General features: G+C 38.0%; 1 protein-coding gene across 1 annotated transcript; it reads right to left on the bottom strand.

Annotated features, from left to right (window-relative positions):
* Window positions 1–1,604: 1,604 nt before the first annotated feature.
* Window positions 1,605–14,066, bottom strand: LOC306647397 (uncharacterized protein). Its single transcript, XM_079116726.1, has 4 exons — window positions 13,936–14,066; window positions 6,651–6,777; window positions 6,173–6,233; window positions 1,605–5,767 (listed from the first exon to the last, which is right to left on the bottom strand). Exons 1-4 carry the CDS (start codon window positions 13,936–13,938, stop codon window positions 3,688–3,690), a joined length of 2,271 nt encoding a protein of 756 aa, XP_078972852.1. The 5' UTR covers window positions 13,939–14,066; the 3' UTR covers window positions 1,605–3,687.
* Window positions 14,067–21,727: the final 7,661 nt, after the last annotated feature.

Raw genomic sequence — 21,727 nt, 5'->3', positions numbered from 1 at the left:
TCTTGGGAATAGAATCCCTTTCCATTCTGCAACTTCATAAATCATCCCTGAACCTATCCCAGAGATAGACTACAATGAACGATGTTCACCTGACTACCCTAAGCATCCAGTCGAAGACCAGAGTATATGCCATAACAAAAAGTGGTGGCCTGATTCTTGGTTTTTAGGACTGGAATGCCAACTGGCTAAGGTGCTGTGTTCCTGCTGCCTTCATAGGTGAGTAACAAACAAGTCAAGCTGAGGCATAGCAAATTAACCATTCATGTCTAGAAGATGTGTTTCAGTATGTGTACTAAAGTACTGTGTAGACCAGTGAAAGTCAATCAGCAATTGTTGGTTCAGACTAGATAATAGAGAATGGAACTGGTAGCCAAGAACACTTCACTAATATAGAGTATATGTTGTTGGTCATGGTTAGACCATCCTGTTTTTATTGCCATTTGTTTCAACATCTTTCTATTCACTCCACTGATTAGGAAGAAATCACCCTAAGGTTACTGGGACAAACACATGATACCCATTACATGGCAGAGATGATTGGCAGGAGCTTATTATTTATGTATTGTCTCAGTCAAGAGGTGGAAGGTACTGTTAAGCTATGCAAGCCCACATAGGGATTATACTTCAGAGCAAAAAAGAAACCAGGGGGTTGGGGGGAAGGCTTGTAGTATCAAGAATGTGAGATATTCCTTGATTCTCACAAAGGGACGTAAGGTTTTTTTTATATAATTTAGTCAACTGGTTGTGAACTGAAATGTATTATATTACAGACTGATAAGACTATAATACCACAGTATGATACAATAAAGCTACAATATCCTATATCCCATGCCAATCACATATAAATACATACAATATAAACTAGTTACAAAAAGTACACATTAGTTTTATACAAAACCATACTATATGCTAATTATGTATATGCTTACATATACACGCACACACTACATATGCTAGATAATGCTACATGCTGTACAAGGGTACACAAATCTTTGAATGTAGATACAACAAACCTCACTAAAGTACTAGAAAAGCAAATCTACCAATACATTAACCTCCGTGGCACCCCATGACAGACTTAATCTAGAAAAGCACTTTTCACATCTGAAAGTCAAGTAATGCCAACACAACATATTAGGATAAATGTCCAAAACAACCTTGTCCCAAGAAATAAAGAAAAACCATATATCAAACCCCCTTCACGATGAAACACTCAATAAATAATGAACAGAAGGAAAGTTCTTCAACCTGTTTTAAGGCATTTACCTAAAACCCCACAGTTAACATCACACTTAATATGAGACCGAATGCTTTCCCTCTGATTAGATACAAAATACAGTCCTTTCGCAAATCTTTCTCCTTAGTTCAAAGTGAAGTATCCAAACAACAATCAGAAAAAAAGTAAAGGGAAACAAGAAAATAATTCACATGAAGAGATTCTATGACAAACTTTACATACTTGATACCAACTCTTTATTAGCAAAGAAAATGGAATAAACTTCTTTTTTTTTTTTTTTTTTTGGCGGTGCTGGGGATTGCACCCAGGGCCTTGTGCTTGCAAGGCAAGCACTCTACCAACTGAGTTATCTCCCCAGCCCTGGAATAAACCTCTTAATGTGCACACAAAAGAAGTAGCTTTTACCATAAGAAAGGTAGAGATGGAGCTGGGGTTGTGGCTCAATGATGGGCCACAGTCTGTGGTGATTCCATATCAGTGTAACAGAGCTTAAAAATTCCTATCACATAGTAAATACATACCTGACAAAGAGGCAAGAGAAGGAAAAAAAAAACTCAGAAGAAAAAAACAAGAAAATTCAGTGAAGGGTCTAGAAGAGAGCTGCAGACCTCAATAAGCTCCTTTAAAAGTTTGAAAACATGTACTCCAATAATCAAAGGTTCTCATAAATGGAGAGGAATGTCCAAGGTGTATTACCTGCTCACAAGCAATTCTGATGCAAAAAAGAAACAAACCACCATATACATATTTATGAAAATACTGACACTTTCTTAAGAATAGCCTTGGTCAGGTCCTTCAGAAGGGATTCCAGAAAAAAGCATTATAATAGGAAAGGAAAACGCTCATGTGTGTTATTGCCACTGGAGAATTTCCACTGGGACAGATGTGGAGTTGGAAGAGAGTGATACTGATGATCCTGATCCTGTACAGGCCTAGGGTGATGTGTGTTTGCATCTTAGCTTTTAACAAAGTTTAAAAACTAAAAACTAAATAAATAAATAATATACAAGTTCACAGAATAAGTATGTAAAAAATATTTTTACACAGCTGTATAAGGTGCCAAGGTAAGTGTTATTACAAGATTCAAAAAGATTTTTAAAAAATCAAGAAGTTTATAAAGTTAAAAAGTTACAGCAAGCTTAGGTTATCCTTGTGGAAAGATAATATTTTTATGAATTTAGTATACTCTAAGTCTACAGTGTTTATAAAGTGTATAGTAGTGCACAGTTACATCCTAGGACTTCACATTCAATCACAAATCTCTCACTGACTCACCAACAGCAACATCTAACCCTGCAAGTTATATCTGTGATAAGTGTCCTTCACAGGTATGCTATTTTTAAATTTTATATATCATATCCCTACTGTATCATTTCTATGTTTGGGTATGTTTAAAGACATATATATGCACACACACTTACCATTGTGTTACAATTGTCTATAGTATTCAGTATAACATACAATATAGGTTTGGATCCTAGAATAGGATACCCCCACCCACTCTAAGTGTGCAGTAGAATGTACCATATAAGGTTCTTCACACAATGATAAAATTGCCTGACAAGGCATTTCTCAGAATGTATCCCATTGTCAATTGACAATGATTATACCAAGAATATTTACCTCATTGTTTCTGGGCTAAAGAAATGGAAACTCAAGAGTCTAGAGATCTTCCTTCAGTATAAACCCCTCATAAACACAATATAATTGTAACTTGTGTAACATTTCATTCATATTGGGAAATGTGGAATATTATATAATTTGCACCAGCGTTTCAATATTACTTGCCCTTATAGGATTTCTTTCCAATTTATAGAATTTATTTCTTTTCATGACATTTAAAATAAATATTACAATAAAATTTTATTTGCCACTGGGTATGGTGGTGCATGTCTATTATCCCAGTGACTTGGGAGGGTGAGGCAGGAGGATACCAAGTTCGAAGCCAGCGTCAGCAACTAAACAAGGCCCTAAGCAACTTAGTGAGACCCTGTCTCAAAATAAAAAACAGAAAGGTCTAGGAATATGGCTCAGTAGTTAAGCACCCATGGGTTCAATCTCCAGTATCCAACAACAACAATAAAAGTTTACATGCCAATTACTAGGGTTTTAATTCAACATGCATACTTATATGTATAAGGTCTATCTCTAATGTGTATTATTATGTGTCCTTGAATGGATGTGAGAAAAAAATGGAGATATTCCTATATTCCACACATTTATAGGAATTTTCTCCAATAAAACTATTTTCATGTCTTCAAAGAGACCTGAAACAAATGAACACTTAACTCGGGGCTTTCCTCCAGTGTGAGAACTTCCACATTTTCAAAAAGAACTGGAAAAACTGGAGTCTTCACCAGTTTTTTATAGTCCAATAGTTTTTTATTTTCCTCCAATGAGTTCTTCATGCCTTTGAAGGGAATTAGAAAGTCCAAAGGTTTTAACAATGTTCACATTTTTTCTCGAGTATGGGTTCTGGCATGACTTTGAAGGGAACTGTGAAATCTGAAGGCTTTACCACACTGTTTACATTCACAGGGTGTTTCTCCAGTATGAATTCTTTCATGGCAACGAAGGGAATTGGAACTACTAAGAGCTTTCCCACATTGTTTACACTCATAGCGTCTTTCTCCAGGATGATTTCTTTCATGATATCGAAGGGAACTGGAACTACTGAAAGCTTTCCCACATTGTTTACATTCATAAGATTTTTCTCCAGTATGCGCTCGTTCGTGATATTGAAGGGAACTAGAACAACTGAGTACTTTACCACACTGCTTACATTCAAAGGGTTTTCCTTCAGTGTGAATTCTTTCATGTTCTTGAAGGTAGTTGTGACATCTGAAGGCTTTACCACATTGCTTACATTTATAGGGTTTACATACAGTATGAGTTCTTTCGTGCATTTTAAGGGAACTGGGAAATCTGAATGCTTTACCACACTGTTTACATTCATAAGGGTTTTCTCCAGTATGAATTCTTTCATGGTATCGAAGGGAATTGGAAATAGTGAAAGCTTTACCACATTGTTTACATTCATAGGGGTTTTCTCCAGTATGAATTCTCTCATGATATCGAAGGGCACTGGAACAACGAAGAGTCTTACCACAGTGCTTACATTCATAGGGTTTTTCTCCAGTGTGAGTTCTTTCATGATATTGAAGGGAACTAGAACAACTGAGCACTTTGCCACACTGTTTACATTCATAGGGTTTTTCTTCAGTATGAATTCTTTCGTGTTCTTGAAGGTAGCTGTGATGCCTGAAGGCTTTACCACATTGTTTACATTCATAGGGTTTATATCCACTATGAATTCTTTCATGCACTTTGAGGGAACTGGGAAATCTGAAGGCTTTACCACATTGTTTACATTGATAGGACTGTTCTCTGTTATGAGTTCTTGCATGAGATCGAAGGGAAGTGGAGGAACTGAGAGCTTTACCACAATGTTTACATTGGTATGGTTTTGATTCAGTATGAGTTCTTTCATGTTCTCTAAGGTTACTGTTGCGTGTGAAGGCCTTACCACATCGTTTACATTCATAGGGTTTCTCTCCCGTATGAGCTCTTTCATGCCTTAGAAGGGAACTTTGATATTTGAAGGCTTTACCACATTGTTTACATACACAGGGCTTTTCTACAGTATGCACACTTTCCTGATGTTGAAGGGAAGTGGAACAACTCAGTACTTTCCCAGCCTGTTCACGTTCACAGAGTTTTTCTTTGATATGAGTTCTTTCATGTTCTTGAAGGTAACTGTGACTTTTGAGAGTTTTACCACCTTGTTTACACTCAAAGAACTTTTCTTCAGCATGAGTTCTTTCATGTACTCTAAGGGCACTGGAAGAACTGAGAGTTTTACCACAATGTTTACATTCATAGGTTTTTGCTTCAGTATGAATTCTTTCATGTATTTGTAGGGAATTGGAAGAACTAAGAGCTTTACCACACTGTTTACGTTTACAGGGTTTTTCTTCATTATGAGATCTTCCATGTCTATGAAGGGAAGTGGAACAACTCAGAGCTTTATCACATTGTTTGCATTCATAAGATTTTTCTACTGTGTGAAGTCTGCCAGGTGTTTGAAATGAACTAGAACAAACAGAGGTCTTCCCACACTGCTGGCTGTCAGAGGGTTTTGCTGCAGTGTGAGTTTGCTGATATGTTTGAAATGAACTGGAGGAATCAAAGACTTTCAAACACGCCTCACAAGGAAAAGGGCCTTTTATCCTGTGGGACACCCTGTGACTTTCAATACTTCTGAGAGACAGGAAGGACTTCCCACACTGTTCACATTTATGTGGCTTCTCTCCATAATCCTCACACTCATGTGACTTGTGTCTGGAGTGAGACTTCAGGTGCCTCTTAAGGGATGAATGACACAGGAAAACTTTTCCACACACACTGCATTTACACGGTTTTACTCCAGGAGGAATTTTCATGCTCAGATTAAGATTTAAAGTGTGGGTGAAGGTTTCTCCACACTGACCTCTTTCTTCACTTTCACAGAGTCTCTCTACCAAATAACTTCTGTAAAAAATGACAAGTGCATTAGCAATGGTTCGACTATTAATACCTATTTATTTATTAGTACATCTTAGAGTTAGTTACATTGCTCCCTCAAATCAGGGAACATGTGGGAGTTTTGCCATGGTCAAATGACTTTAAAGTAGGTGGACTACACTGAAACATGAATCCCACTTAGCTATTTTCAGAACAGTGACATTCATGTATAAAGGTGCTTAGTATTATTTACAAGTGAACCGTTTTGTGAACCCTAAACATATTCGTTACATTTAAGTAAGTATTTCTGGTGAAAAATTTTCCAGTGGTAAACTTAAAGTTGTACTTATCTGTTTTGTATTTGTTCTTAAAATTTCATGACATACTAGGATTCTCTCAAAGGACTTTGATTTCCTTGTGTATGCAAATTACCTCAAATTTCTCCCAGAATGTTTGTACTGATCTTCAATGTTCTGGTCTTTCCACTTGTTTCCTAAAATGGGGACACAAGATTATTGAATTACTAAAAATTATTAAAAAAATTGTCCAGGCATGTGGTACACACCCATAATCCTAGCTAGTAGAGAGGCTGGAGTTGGCAGATTCCAAGTTCAAGGTTGGCCCGGGCAACAGTGAGACACTGTCTCAAAAAAATAAATAAATAAAAGGCTGCGGGTGTAGCTCAATGGTAGAGTGTCCCTGGGTTCAATCCCAAGTACCAATAAAAAAATTATATGAAAATTATTACTTTCTTGGTCTAATGTACACTGTAATGATTCCTATGCCTATGCCTACGCCTATGATCAACTCACCAAAATCTTCTCTTTTCACATTCCAAATCACAGAACAGCATGCATGACCAAGAAACACTTGTCCTGTGACTGACTAAGTAAAGGAATGTCAGTCTTACCAACAGAAGCCAGGTTCCTGAAGGTTTCCAGCATCACATCCCTGTAGAGATTCTTCTGGGAAGGATCTAGCAAAGCCCATTCTTCCTGGGTGAAGTCCACAGCCACATCATGAAAAGCCACTGAATCCTAAAACATTCCACATACATGTACAGGAGAATGAGTCTAACTAACAAACAGAGGATCGACACTCGATTCAAACTGTGGTTTCCAAACACACACTCCATGACTTGGTCATGAGAATTCTTGTCCTTGGATGACATCCCCTTCCACATAGAAGTTCTAATTCTAGAACTGAGCTTCTTAGGAAACAGCACAGTTGGAACACTCTCTCATTAGTAGGCTGCTGGAGTAAGATATGCTGCTGGATCACTAATTTCTCTTTGTAGAACTGGTTTCTGGTATCTGTCATAACAAAGTCCTACCACCTGATCTGAAGAGTTAACATTAGCAATCCAAAATCTGCTCACATAGTTCAAACTTTCTAGTAACAGGGAACTTGGAACTTGGAGGTAATCCACCAACATAAACCATAAGTGCTTCATTGTGCCTACATGATTTATGCAAACACGACAGTCATTTCTGAACTCCTGTTTCCCTTCTGAATGTCTAGTAATTTGTTCCATGCTCACAGTAGTGCCTAGAGGATAAGACTCCATAAACACTGTGGGCACTGAGTGTGTAACAAGCTTATTACTTGGCAGACACTATTTCAGGCATGTTGTCACAACTTGTCCATCAAGAAATTGAGCTCATCTTGTGTGATTACACCAAGAGAGATGATTTGGGAACCTGCAAGCACATTACTCCAGGCCAAATTTAATAAAGTACTAACTATGATAAGTGATTGATATATAATGATATATATAATGATATTGATATATAATGATCCTAACTGAATAATTTTTAAATTGTGAAATATCAGTGGAAAGATGACACAGGTTCTTAGAAAGAACTCAATATCACCACATTAACATCATCTCTTCCAAACCATACTTCATAAAAATCCCATAAATCTCTAAAACAGACTCTTCAGTAGTCAACAAAAACTGTTTTTGCAAACCTAAAAGGAATAACAAATGTCTAACAATGATCAAAGTCTAATGCAAAGAGGTGATGGCTTGCCTCATATACATTAAGGACTTTTCAACCTAATATTCAGAGCAGTCTTGTATTAGTAGAAAACAAATAGCCAAAAGGAAAGGAGTCTTCCATGAGCTGGCATTTGTATAGAACATGAAAAGAGCAGCACTTCAGAGCAGAGTGAGAAATCACAACCATTTTAAAACATAGGGTAAGGTAAACTGGTCTCTACTTGAAAAAATGCATTGCATTTCCAGTTATTCCAGGGACAATAAATTTGTTGTAGGTTCAAACGTGAAAGATCAGCCTAGAACACGTTCAGAAATCATAGACAAGTATTTCTTAAGTGGAACAGAAGGGATATATTTTATATATATATATATATATATATATATATATATATATATAAATAGTGATATGTATATAGTGATATATATAAAATATATATAATAGTGATATATATATTTATATATAAATATATAGTGATATTTATATATATAAATATATGTAATATAAATAGTGAAGAGTGGGAGATTTTCCATATATATTGATATATTTATGTTTTGAAGAATGGGAAGATGAGTAGCCAGCACATACACCACAACTAAACTGGATCAACAGTTGTGCAGCTGTTGAGAAAGAGAAAGGGGAGCAGAGGGCAAGTGGTGAATTCCAACTCAAGAGTCAATGAGTGGTTGAGGAACAGGAACAGTGGTTGTCTAGAATTATAAGTTAGAAAAAGAATGACAGGCTGGGATATAGCTCAGTTGATAGAGTGCTCACCTTGCAAGCACAAGGCCCTGGGTTCAATCCCCAGCACTGCAAAAAAAAAAAAAAAAAAGAAGAAGAAAGAAAAAAATAGACTTTTATCAGTGCTGGGCACATGGCTGCTCTGTTGGGGAGGGGAAGCTCCTCTCCAGAGAGTTGGAAAAGAGTGAAATCTTAAGGATTTCGAGAAAGGCCAACTCTACTATCAGGCATGTATGCAGTTTGAACAGAACAAAGATTTAAATACAGTGTAACAATGATGATGTGGCTGAATGGCATCCCTGCACTCCCAGGTACCTTCTCTGGATTCAGTGAGAGCTGGGAAGGGGAATACTCTTCAAAGGGATATCACTGTCTAGGTTGCGTGAAAGATCAGAAATCCCTGCACAGTTTTGTGTATTTGTTTGGTTCAGTTTCTGTCTTTTCTTTTTTCTCTGATTTTTTTCTATCCCCAAGACCCAACAACCTCATGTTCTTTTTTTTTTTTTTTTTTTTTTTCCAATTTAATCAATGTGTGCCCAATCCAAAAATCATCTAAGGATCAGGAGTGAGACTGTGGCATCTGGGAACCCTAGTCTGTGAAAGGCTGATGCTAGGACCTCTGAAATTGGCATTTTGAGTCTACACAGTTCTATACACACCAGTTGCACTTTGGGACAATTTAATCTGTCCAGATCTCAAGCTGTGGAATTTGTCATGGAACTTTCAGAGCCACCTGGGCTGCACAGGGTGAGGTAAGAGTAGTATGATATTCACAGGGGCACAGGAGTCCACACCTGTAGGTGTCTATCATTTGGGACTTTCAGAGTCACCCTAACGAGAAGGACAAGGCAAAGTACATGCTCTTAGTCCCAGGGACACAGGTGTGCACACACTTGCCAAAGCTGCTGGGTGTTCATCACGTGGGACTTTTAGAGACACCCTATGCCCTGGAAAAGGACACAGTTAGGTATGAGTTGTTAGCCCCAGGGACACAATACTTGCCACAAGACACAAAGCCACCTTCCCAGTCAGGGAAAAACTGAACAGCAGGACTGCAGACACTTGGATCATTCTCCCCTCTTAAAAACTTTTAGGTGCCCAGGAATGCCACAGAAACATGCTCCCCAGACTCATAGCAGGCTGGGGAAGAAAAGCACAAGAACTTGAGTTCTAGGTGGTGTCTGAAGCAGAAGACTGAGCAAGAGAGGTGGAGAACTCAATGTATGTAGGAACTGGTGCACTTCCTACCTTCACCCCCAGACACACTCAGGATTATGTAGCCAAGGCCTGAGCCATCTCCTCAGACTCCCAATAGCTGGCACAATTCAGTAAAAATTCCTGAAGGCCCAGTAAAAATTCCTTCCACTTCAAAGTAAGAAGCAACTGAAACCCTTTAAGTTTAGCTTTTCTTATATCACTCGTACTGTCTTCTGTATTGATTTGATAGATTCCCCCACCCTATTTGATATGGCATTCCTTAATCCAATTTTATGCCTTTTTTCTTTAAAGTTGTAACGTGTTAACTAGAGGTATTCATTCTACCGTTGTCCTCTTCTTTATGTTCTCGCCCTCTCTTTTCTCTCTCCTTGTTTTTTCTTCTCTTTCTCTGTCTCCTCTCTCTCTGCTGTTCATTTGTTTTGTTTTTCCCTTTGCTGGGGATTGAACTAAGGGGCACTCTGCCACTCATTTTGTTTTTGTTTTGAGACACACATGCTCCTGCTGGGCTGCCAAGGTACACCTCAGGCTGTGATCTTCCTGACTCAGCCACCAGAGTAGCTGGGGTCATGGCATGTACCACCACACCCAGATTTTTTTTTAAGGCTGCAATATGTTAACTGGATTTTTTTCATTCTTTTCCTCCCTCCTCTTTCCTATACTCTATTCCTCTTATTTTCTCCCCTTCTTTTCTCTCTCATCACTTCTCCTTCTGTCTCTCTTACTTTTCTCCCATTTTTCCTGTTTGTTTTGTTTTAGTTTGTTTTATTTTATTTTATTTTATTTTTTGGCTTACTGTTTGTTTGGCTTATATGTTATTTCTTTTTTCTTCGAAGTAATGTGTTAATCAGGTTTATTCATTCCACCTTTCTCTTCTTTTTCTTCTCTACTCTCACCCAATCATTTTTCTGCTACTTGCTTTTCCTTTTCCTGCCTCTCTTCCTTCCCTCTCCACCAATTTCTTCCTGTACTTTCTCCTTTTATACTACTCTTCTTCTTTCTCTTTTGTTTTCATATTCTGTATGTATATGAATTTTAAATGTCTTTAAATTGGTTTTTTTAGCCTATTATAGGTTATTACTCCAGTTTCTAAATATGGACTAGCAGAGTATAGAAAACATTTTTAGTAAGTATTTATGGTGTACAAATATACATTTAGCTCTCAAGTAATGACAGTTGCGGTGATCATCATCTCCTCTCAGAGTGGGGCCAGAAATTGATCAAAGCATTGTGAACATGTTCAGTAGTGCTTTGACAGAGATAGATCCCTGGCTTCAGGCACACAGTAAAGAGAAAGCAGCTTACTAAGGAGACCTCCGTATAACAGTAGGGGAGAGATTTGTTCAAACAGATGGAAAGGATTGGCAGTTGTTTGTCAGGGCTTGAAATACATTGTTCCAAGTCCTTTTGAACTCTGGTATTTCTGTTGAGAAATCTAATGTTATCCTCATTCATTTTCCTGTAATGCGAACTGTTGTGTCTCTCTCACAGCATTTAAAATTCTTTCTTTGGTCTGGATTTTATGGTTTCTAATTGGATATAAATTTCAATACCTCCATATAGAAATACAGGAAACGTGAGAAAACCAGGAAACGAGATGCCTCCAAAAGCATATAACTCCTCAATAACTGACTCCATAGATGTCTAAGTGGATAAAATCCCAAAGGATTAAAAAACTTGATTGTTAAAATAATCAATGATTTAGAAGAAGTCTAAAGAATGAATGAAGGGAGAAAAAAGGGATATGAAAGAGTATTTCAATAAACAGAGAAATTCTGAAGAAGAACCAAAGAAAAATCTTGGAAATGAAAAGAATCGAGTCTCTCCACTAGATTCAATCCATTTCGATCCATTTAATCTGCTAGATTAGGTCAATTTCAAAGTAGAAATCTCTCATTTCTTGGTGTGACCCATTCATTGTTCTAAAGCATATTGTTCAGCTGGGCCTTGTAGCACACACCTGTAATTCTAGCAATTTAGAAGGCTGAGGCAGGAAGACTGTATGTTTGAGGTCAGCCTCAGCAACAATACAAAAAGTTGGTTCTTCAAAAATATCAATAAAATCAATAAACCTAGAGCCAAGCCAAGAAAAAAGACAAAAAAATAATAGTATCAGAATAAGAGGAAAGATCACTACTAATTCCATGGATACTGAAAGGATCATTAAGGAATATTATGAAAATTTCATGACCACAATTTTGGTAACTTAGATCAAACGGGCAAATTCTTTAAAAGGACTAACCTACCAAAAGGCACATGAGGAGAGATAAAGATATGAATACATGTATTAATAAACTGACCTAGTGACAAATAATATTCCAAAAATAGTCATCTGGACTAGGCCCAGATGATCTCACTGGCAAATTCTTCCAAATATTTAAGGAAGAATTGACACCTGTTCTCCACAATCTCTTCCACAAAATAAAAGCAGAGAAAACACTTCATAATTAATGTAACAAGGCCAAAATTACCCTACAATAATGTAAGACAGAGACATTACAAAAATGGAAAACTACATAAGATGTGTAAGAATTCTCAACAAATGTTAACAGATTGAACCTTAAAATGTATTTTTAAAATTATACACTATAGCCAGGCACAGTGGCACACACCTGTAATCTCAGGGACTCAGGAGGCTGAGGTAGGAGGAGCACAAGTTCAAGGCCAGCCTCTGCAATTTAGAACCAATCTCAAAATAAAAAATAAAAGGGGTTAGGGAAATAACTTAGTGGTAGAGGGCCCTAGGTTCAATCCCCAGTATCCAAAAAGAAAAAATTCAAAAATCAATTAATGATCCATCACATCAACAAGCTAAGTAACAAAATTCATATGATAATACCAATTATTGTAAAAAATCACACAGCAAGAAAAGAGAGGGAAGGGGAACCACTGAGATTGAGAAGGAAAAAATTGTCCATAGATGATACAACTGTCTAGGTAGAAAATCCCCAAATCAACAAAAAACTCAGGGACCTAATAAGATGATATAGCAAAGTTGTAGAATATGAGATTAATATACAAAAGCCCATCATCTTGGGCTGCGGAGATAGCTCAGTTGGTAGAGTGCTTGCCTTGTAAGCTCAAGGCCCTGGGTTCAATCCCCAGCACAGCAAAAAAAAAAAAAAAACAAAAAAAAAAACACCCATCATTTTCCTGTATGATGGCAATGAATAATTGGATTTGAAATTAAAAACACAGCACCACTTACATAGCATCAACAAAAAGAGAAACAAATATAAATCTAACAAAGACCTATATGACAAAAACTACAAATTTCTAATACAAATATGGAAGAACCAAATAAATGGAGAGATATTCCATGACCATAGATAGGACACCTCAATATTGTTAAAATGTCAGTTCTCAATTTTAACTATGAATTCCATACAATCCCAGTAAAAATACTAACAAGTTGTTATCAATAACAAAAATAAATAAATAAGTAACTCTAAAGGTTGGATGGAACGGCAACAAAACGAAACAAAAGAAAAAACAATGGTCAACACAATACTGAAGAATAAAATGTACACAGGATTGACAATCCCTAACTGTAAAATTTAATATAAAACTACAATAATCAAGGGAGTTTGTGGGAAAGAATAAACAGTTTGACAGAAGAGAAAAACCAGAAATAAACCCACAAAAATATGGTCAATTGATCTTTGACAAAAGAGCAAAGGAAATTCAATAATGAGATTATGGTCCTTTCAACAAATCATACTTGGCCATCCGGACATCCATATGCAAAAAAGACATAAGACGCACACTTCCAAACTTTACAAAATTAAGTCAAAGTGGGATCATAAACCTAAATGTAAAATGCAAAGTTTAGAACTTGTACACGACCTTGAGTTTGGTAAGGAAGTTTCAGGTACAACACTAAAAGCAGGATCGAACGAGAAACAGTTAACCAGGACTTCACCTGAATTTCGGTTTTCGAAAAACAGAGCCTCCCCGGTCCGCACCGCACAGTCCGGGGAGAAGCTGGCAGCGGCACAGAGCTGCCGGTCGGGGATCGGGGCCCGGGCCAAGCCGCCGCGCGGAACCGGAGAGGCCACGGGGGTCCACCAGCCACACCCGGGCCGAGGGGACCGAGGGCCAAGCGGCGCCGGCGGCGGCGGCGGACTCGGCCGCAGACTCCGGAGCAGACGCGGGGAGGCCGGTCCTGCCCCAAGCGGTTTCCGCGGGATCCAACCGGCCTGTCCTCCCTTGCCTCGGACAACTGGTTCCCGCACTCACCATTTCCCTGCTTCAGGGTCTCTAACGTCCTCCCTACTGCTCCTATGGTCATTAGGGAGCCACAGCCAACAAAAGGCTACACCGGTTCTGAGCCTGCCGGGGGCGAAACCACAACCTGACGGTACGGCGAGCGAGCCCCGCCCCTAAGAGCCTGATTGGCTAGTGACCCAGTGCCCACCCCCTGAGGCCTGAGTGACAGGAGGAGCGATCTCTTGTGGTTGAGTGGAACTGAAATGATCAGTGGTCATAGCCCAGGCCAACCTCCCGCTGCCTCCGCCGGGACGGTCCTGGCCAGACCTGAGGGATAATTGCATTGAAGCAGAACTTGCTCCCAGTTTTCCAGACCGTGCACTGTTATCTTCTTGTACTCAATGGGTGCTTCCTGTTGTTCCTCCTGGACACCGAGTCACACGGGTGCTCAATCTTTAAGACTCGTCATCCAATGGAGCAATACCCTTACTGAGAGCTGGACAGCCCGCCAGACCACACGAGGCCAGAGTGGGTCAGGAAGTATGACTGGGATGTCCTCCAGGGATCAGGAATTTGGGTTGAAGTATGCCAACAATTGTTCACACCTTATCTCTCACGAAACACATTTTCAGTCCCCCCTCAAAAAAAAAAAAAAAAAAAAATCTATCTATCTATCTATCTATATATGTGCGTGTGTGTGTGTACACACACACACACACATACATATGCACTGAAGGGGGAACAAAATTATTAAACGCGTGGAAAAACCAGAGTTATGTGGTAGAAAGAAATAGAAATCAAAGCCACGATCCATATATAGGGAATAAATACACATATATGTATATATATATATAATCAAAAAAAATCAAAAAATTGAGGGGGGATACTAGGGATCTAACTCAGGGGCATTCAACCACTGAGCCACATCCCCAGCCCATTTTTGTATTTTATTTAGAGACAGGGTCTCACTGAGTTGCTTAGGGCCAGGCTCAGTTGCTGAGACTGTCTTTGAACTCAGGATCCTCCTTGCCTCAGCCTCCCAAGCCTCTGGGATTACAGGCATGTGCCACAGTGCCTGGCCCAAGTTGTCCTTTTAATGCTTAAGGAGCTCCTTTTATTGTTTACTTTTAGGAGAGGGCATGTTAATTGACTTCAGATATACTCAACTCAAGCATTATATCCTGTGCTAAAGATGTTGCTGTAAATGTTCAAGAGAACACATACATGGCACCCTTGACCTCAATGATAGAAAGCTGACACTGGTTGAGGGTGGCACAAGCCTCCCGAAGTCTGCTGTCAGGCCATCACCCAAGGTGCAGAACTGCATTTGCCCTTTTTCTTTTGGTGTTTCCTTTCTCATTATTACTAACCTTACAGAAAGAGAATGGATTAGAAGAAACTACTTCACCAGAAAAAATTAGATAACCTGGAAGAAGTGAACAAATTTCTAGAAATGCTAGAAATGCATAATCTACTAACACTGAATCATGAAGAAATAGAAACTTTGATTAGAACTACAACATGTGAGGAGATTGAATCTGCAATCAAAAGACTCCAGTGATAAAAGGCCAGGACAAGATGACTTCACTGGTAAAATTTGCCAAATATTTAAAGAAAAATTAGCAACAATCCTTCTCAAACCCTTCCAAACAACTGAAGAACAGAGAATGTGAGACCAGGCTCACCCTGAATCCAAAGTCAGACAATGGTACTACAAGAAAAAAAAAAAAAAAAAAACAACCAGAATTGTCCTTTATGAATACTGATACAAAAACTCATGAATGGAATGAGCAGCATGCTAACGGGATTATAAGTGTTGTATTTATTCCCAGAATGCAAAAATGGGTCAACATAAAAGCAATAACTATAGTATCCCACATTAACAAAAGAAAGGGAAAAGCCTACATGATCAGTTCTACTGATAGAGAAAAATCATTTGATAAAACTCATCCTTTTATCATGAAAAACATAAGTAGCTGCACTCAATGGGTACAGAATTTCTGTTTGAAATGATGAGAATTTTAGGGATAGCAAAAACAGTTATGTGACATTACGAATGTACTTAATGAAACTGAGTTATACACCTAAAATGTTAAAATGAAAAATATATGGATGCATATTTTACCACAAAATGCTTAAAGCTCAAAAAACAACAACAACAACAACAAAAAACAAATCAAACTAATAGAGATGAAAACTATTTAAAAATACAATGGAAGGTGCTGCAACCTATGTAGCATCAACAAAGGATCTGGAGTAGAGGTGATGGGAGATGGAAAAAAAAAAGCAGACATGGGCTGGGGTTGTAGCTCAGTGGAAAAGCACTTGCCTAGCACATGTGAGGCACTGGGATTGGTCCTCAGCACCACATAAAAAAATACAAGCAAATAAAATAAAATTATTGTGTCCTTCCACAACTATTTTTTTTTAATTTTTAAGAAAAACACAGAAAAAAGAAAAAAAAAAAAAAAAACCCAGAGACATTTTTAAGCAAAGCTGGGGCCAGGTTGAACACTGTCCCCTGATTAAGGAACAGTAACCCAGAACTAGCTCATGTTTACTATATAGGAAGGAAGTCATTATCAGGAAATTAAACTACAGGAACTTTGTAAATTGTTTAAGACTTATGAGTTATCAAGAGGCTTCTCTGTGCGCTAAAATGTTATAGAGCTAGAAACATTTTGTGGCTATCCTGTTGTCACAGTGTTAGAAACATTCTGCAGCTATTCTGCTACACACAGAAAACCCACTGTACTGGAATGTCTGATAACTATTGATGTCGGAGCCAAACATCCACGCTGTTCATATCCTTGCCTTTTGGCAAGAAATATTTCTGAGGCTTGGCTTTTGCCTATACCACAAGATCAGCAGATGACCTGGGTTCACTCGCTTTCCACAGGAAGAATAAACAACAGGAAAGAGACTGCAGATGAAAAGATGAGTAAAGTTCAAGATTTAGCCATAGAAACTGTTACAAGTGAAATACAGAGAAAAATAATAGAGAAAATGAACAGAATATCAGTGAACTCTGTATTGGTACAACTACAAATGCCATAATATTCTTATAATTGGACTCCTTGAAAGCAGGGAAGGATGGAAAAAATATTTGAGTATAATGGCTCCAAAAATTTTTAATTAGGTAGTAAGTATAAACCCAAATATCCAAAAAGATCATTAAACCACAAGCAGAAGATTTATTTTAAAAATTTTACACCAAGGCATATCATTAAGTGCTTCAAGACAGGAAGAAAGAAAAGTTCATTAAAGTAAATAGAGAAAAAAGACATTCACTATAGAGAAGCAAAGATAGAGTTGATAACATACTGATCAGAAATAATGCAAATCATCAGACAGTGGAACAACATCCTTAAAGAACTGAAAGAGTAATTACATCAACTTAAAATCCTATACCCAACCAAGAATAGCTATTCAATAAAGGGAAATAAGTACTTTGTTTAGACATAATGAAAGAGTTGCAATCAGCATTCTTACTCTATAAGAAATGTTGAAGGGATTCCTGAAGCAGAAGAAAATCTAGACATACAAAGAAGAATGAAGGGCACCAAAAATGACAACTCAAGTAGTCTTAATAATACAAAAGATTTTTACTATATCTAAATCTTTTTAAAAGATCATTGAGGGGTTAGCTCAGTAGCAAGGCATATATTTAGCATGCAGGTGAGCCTGGGTTCAATCCCAGAATCAAAAAAAAAATCATTAATGCTATAAAACAAGAATAATAACAATACATTATGTGGTTATAAAATTAATATGGAAATGCAAAGGATCTGGAATGAACAAACAGTTCTGAACAAAATAGAAAATGAAACTTTGGATAATATAACATTGCTTAATTTAAAAACCTATAAATAAGCTTTGGATAATATAACAATGCTTAATTTAAAAACCTATAAACCTTTAGTAATCAAGACAGTGTGCATTTGGCATAAAAATAGATACATACACCAATGGAATAGAAAAAAGTGTCCAGAAATATACCTACACATGTGGTCAAGTGTTTTTTTTAAGTGAACAATGCAATAGAAAATTGTCTTTCAACAATGCTCGACAACAGAATATGTATACACAAAGATAAAGAACATGGATCTATACCTCACAACATGTACGAATATTAACTCAATATGAATCATAGATCTAAATGTAAAACCTAAATTTTCACAGTCGCAAAGAAAGTATGGGTAAAACTATTGAACTCTATGTTAGGTAAAAATATTCACACAAATGAGGTGTGGGGGTGTTTTGCATTGGTAAGTCATGTGCATGCACAAGGTCCTGGGTGGATCCCCAGCAACACACACACACAAATGAGTATGACAAAAAGACAGGACCAGTTTAAAAGTTTTTAAATTAAGCTTCATCAAAATTAAGAACTTTTGCTGGACATAGTAGCATGTGCCCAAAGTTCCAGTGACTCAGGAAGCTGAAGCTCACTTGCACCCAGGAGTTCAAATCCATCTTGGACAACACAGGGAGACCCTGTCTCAAAAATAAATCAAGGGCTGGGGAGATAGCTCAGTCGGTAAAGTGCTTGCCTTGAAAGCATAAGGCCATGGGTTTGATTCCCAGCACCACAAAAAAATAAAATAAAATAAAAAATAAAATAAAATAAATCAAGAATCTCTGCATTACGATACTGCTAAAAAAAAAAAAAGATACTGCTAAGGAATTTTAGAGTGTTACCATCAAATGGGAGAAAATATTTACAAATGATAATCTAATAAAGTATCATATCCAGAATATATAAAGAATCTCAAGAACTAATAATCTTAAAACAAATGCAACAAACACTTAACTACAGGATTTGTATCAGAGGCATATAAGACTATGAAATGTCATTTGACATCATTATTCATTAAGTAAATGCATATGTAAAACACCATTAAGAATTTAAACTTCCTACTTGGAAGTCTCAAGTTATAAATAAAGCCTGACTATATCAAATGTTGATGAGGACGTGGAACAATGGAAACTCTCACACCTGCCAGTGATATAAAATGGAACAAACACTTTGGTGAATAGTTTGGCAGTGTCTGAAGAAGTTAAGCATATACCTACACAACACCCAATCATTTTGCCTCTAAGAAGAATAATAGAAAATTTCCTAGAGACACAATATCATGTTTTTACAAACGCTTTTTTTAATTTATTTTTTAAAATTTATTTTTATTGTAAACAAATGGGATACATGTTGTTTCAGTTTGTACATGGAGTAACAGCATATCATTTGCATATTCATATATTTACATAGAATAATGATGTTTGATTCATTCCGTTATTTTTTTCCTTCCCCCCACCCCTCCCACCTCTCTTTTCCCTCTATACAGTCCCTCCTTCCTCCATTCTTGTCCCCCTCCCACCCCCCATTAAGTGTCATCATCCGTTTATCAGTGAGATCATTCCTCTTTTGGATTTTTGAGATTGGCTTATCTCACTTAACATATTCTCCAATTTCATCCATTTGCCTGCAAATGCCATATTTTATTATTCTTTATAGCTGAGTAATATTCCATTGTATATATATATACCACAGTTTCTTTATCCATTCACCAATTGAAGGGCATCTAGGTTGGTTCCATAGTCTGGCTATTGTGAATTGAGCTGCTATGAACATTGATGTGGTACAAACTCTTGAATGTGAATTTTCATGAGTTTTATTCTTAATAGGCAAAATCTGAAATGAGCTGAAATACTCATCAAAGGTTGGATAGATCCAGGTGCAGTGGATATCTGTAATCCCAGCAACTTTCAAAAGATGGATAAACAACAACAAAAAAAATTATCCAGCATACATATCTGCTGATGGACAGTGATTACCTAGCGATAGATTGTTGTAATACAGGGAAGCAACAGTCAGCCAGCTTTGCTGTAGGGTCTGATTGGCTGAGCTGCCTCAGGGAAATTCTTCCTTGTCCCACTCTAGAGACACACAAATCTGCCTCTGCTCTCAGAAGTCAAAGGGAAAGGAAGAGGAGATCAGGCACCTGCAGAGATCTGAGGTGGAACTAGCAGAGACTGGGCCTGCAGCTCCTCCCCTGGAGAGGGCATGTGTGTATTCCCAGAATGTGTATGTAAAGGCATTAGGTTAAGTCCATACCTTCAGTGTCACTGGGAGGTGCTAACACCTGCACCCTATGCACCTGGAGAGTTGATTAGAGCCCCAGGTTTGCATGGCTGGGTTGCAACTTCCTACTTAAGAGACACTGGACAGGGGTTGGTGATAGGGACAGTGGGGGGCAGAGGGCAGCAGATGTTTGGATGGTGCCATGTTCTGGCATGCAGCAGAATGGCTGTTGGTGTTAGAGAAGTGAACAGATATAGCACCTAGTATTCTCAGGTCTGGTAACCCTGTTTGACTTTGGAGAGCAGAGAAGGGTGCGTTTGTATTGGTGCAACCATTGTCTTTTGGAAACTTGGGTGGTGCCCTAGGAGACCTCACAGGTGCCTACACCTCTGACCACTGCAGCCCAGGATCTTCTGGCTACTCCCAACATTGAGGCCCTTGGAGCAGTCTAGCTTAGTGCCTGGCCGCCCTTCCTGTCTGATCACAGATTACCTACCAGAGCCACTGCATACCAAAGAGGGAGCCAGACCTGCTGCCCTCCTCAGTATCCCCCAGTTCACCCATCCTGACCAGAACTGGTGCCCCATCACAATAGAGAAAACAAAAAGAACTTTTCCTGATGGAGATGCTAGATTGGGTGGAAAGGGTATTCAGTTACCACATTGCTGGGTGATCATGTCACTGGATAAGGATTGAGGAGGTCCCCTAGAAGGGAGACCAGTCATGGCTAATTGACTCTTGCCACAGAAAGAAATTTCAGGACATGTCAGAAGAGGAACATTGTAAGATTTATTTAGGAAAACAAGATTTATTCAGTGTATTTATTTAGGAAAACAAGATTTATTGCAGCAGGATTTTATGAACTCCAAGGAAGAAGTACAAGTACTTCAGAGTAAGGTGTGCTTTTGGGGTCTCCAGTTTTTCTTTTAAAAGAAACGTTAGAAATAGTGAACATGAGAAGTGTGTGGGGTAGCGACAACCTGGTGAATTGTCTTAATCATGGAGCACAGGGCAGGTCACAGTGGTCTGGTTCTTTCAGGAACTCTAGGTTGACATCATTTAGTTAATAGATAAGAATATGGAATGTACCCATGAGTCCCCAAGTTTTTTCCACTGCTTTTATTTAGTCTGAAAAACAAGTTGTGTAAGTTAGCATAACAATGTATGCATGCATTAATTTTAAACTGCTCATAATACTCTAAGATCAATAGGCTTATTAAGAATTTATATGTAGAGGAAAACAGCCTTGGGAATAATTGTGAGGGTGTTCATAGAGCTTCTTAGATTTAAAGTTATAGTTTCCTATTCCTTCTCTGTTAATCTCACACATGCTAGGCAAACACTACCACTGAGCTACATTCCTAATCCAGAACCCAGACATTATTTGTGAACATATGCTGGATTATACATGCTTTCTAAATGGAAAGTCACATTTCAGTTTGGAGCAGATAATGATATAGCTAAGCAACATGAATTATGAATGGACCCATAATTACAATAGTTCAACTTTATTAGAGTGTGAAATTGTTTCAGTAGAAACTACACATCAAATTTTGAATTTTGATTTTTTCCCCCAGGTTAGTTATGTGCAGTATGATACTCTCTCATGATGCTGAGAGGTGGCAGCAGGCTGCAGGTCCCAGTCAGTTATGTGATCACAAGGGGAAACAACCGATTCTCTATATTATAAGGTATATCAAGTAGGTTAGGTGTATTAAATGCACTTTTTACCCTGCAGTC

The sequence above is a fragment of the Sciurus vulgaris genome (genome assembly GCF_902686455.1).
Source record: "Sciurus vulgaris genome assembly, chromosome: 16".
NCBI lineage: Eukaryota > Metazoa > Chordata > Mammalia > Rodentia > Sciuridae > Sciurus > Sciurus vulgaris.
Note: the sequence above shows the minus strand (reverse complement) of the source record. Positions and strands in the feature narration are given on the sequence as shown.

What these genes read in the sequence shown, in the direction of transcription:
- LOC306647397 (XM_079116726.1), bottom strand. An exon ending in CAGGAACCTGGCTTCTGTTG is followed by an intron (nt 6,234 to 6,650) that starts GTAAGACTGACA and finishes TCCCCATTTTAG; the next exon opens with GAAACAAGTGGAAAGACCAG. An exon ending in CATTCTGGGAGAAATTTGAG is followed by an intron (nt 5,768 to 6,172) that starts GTAATTTGCATA and finishes CATTTTTTACAG; the next exon opens with AAGTTATTTGGTAGAGAGAC.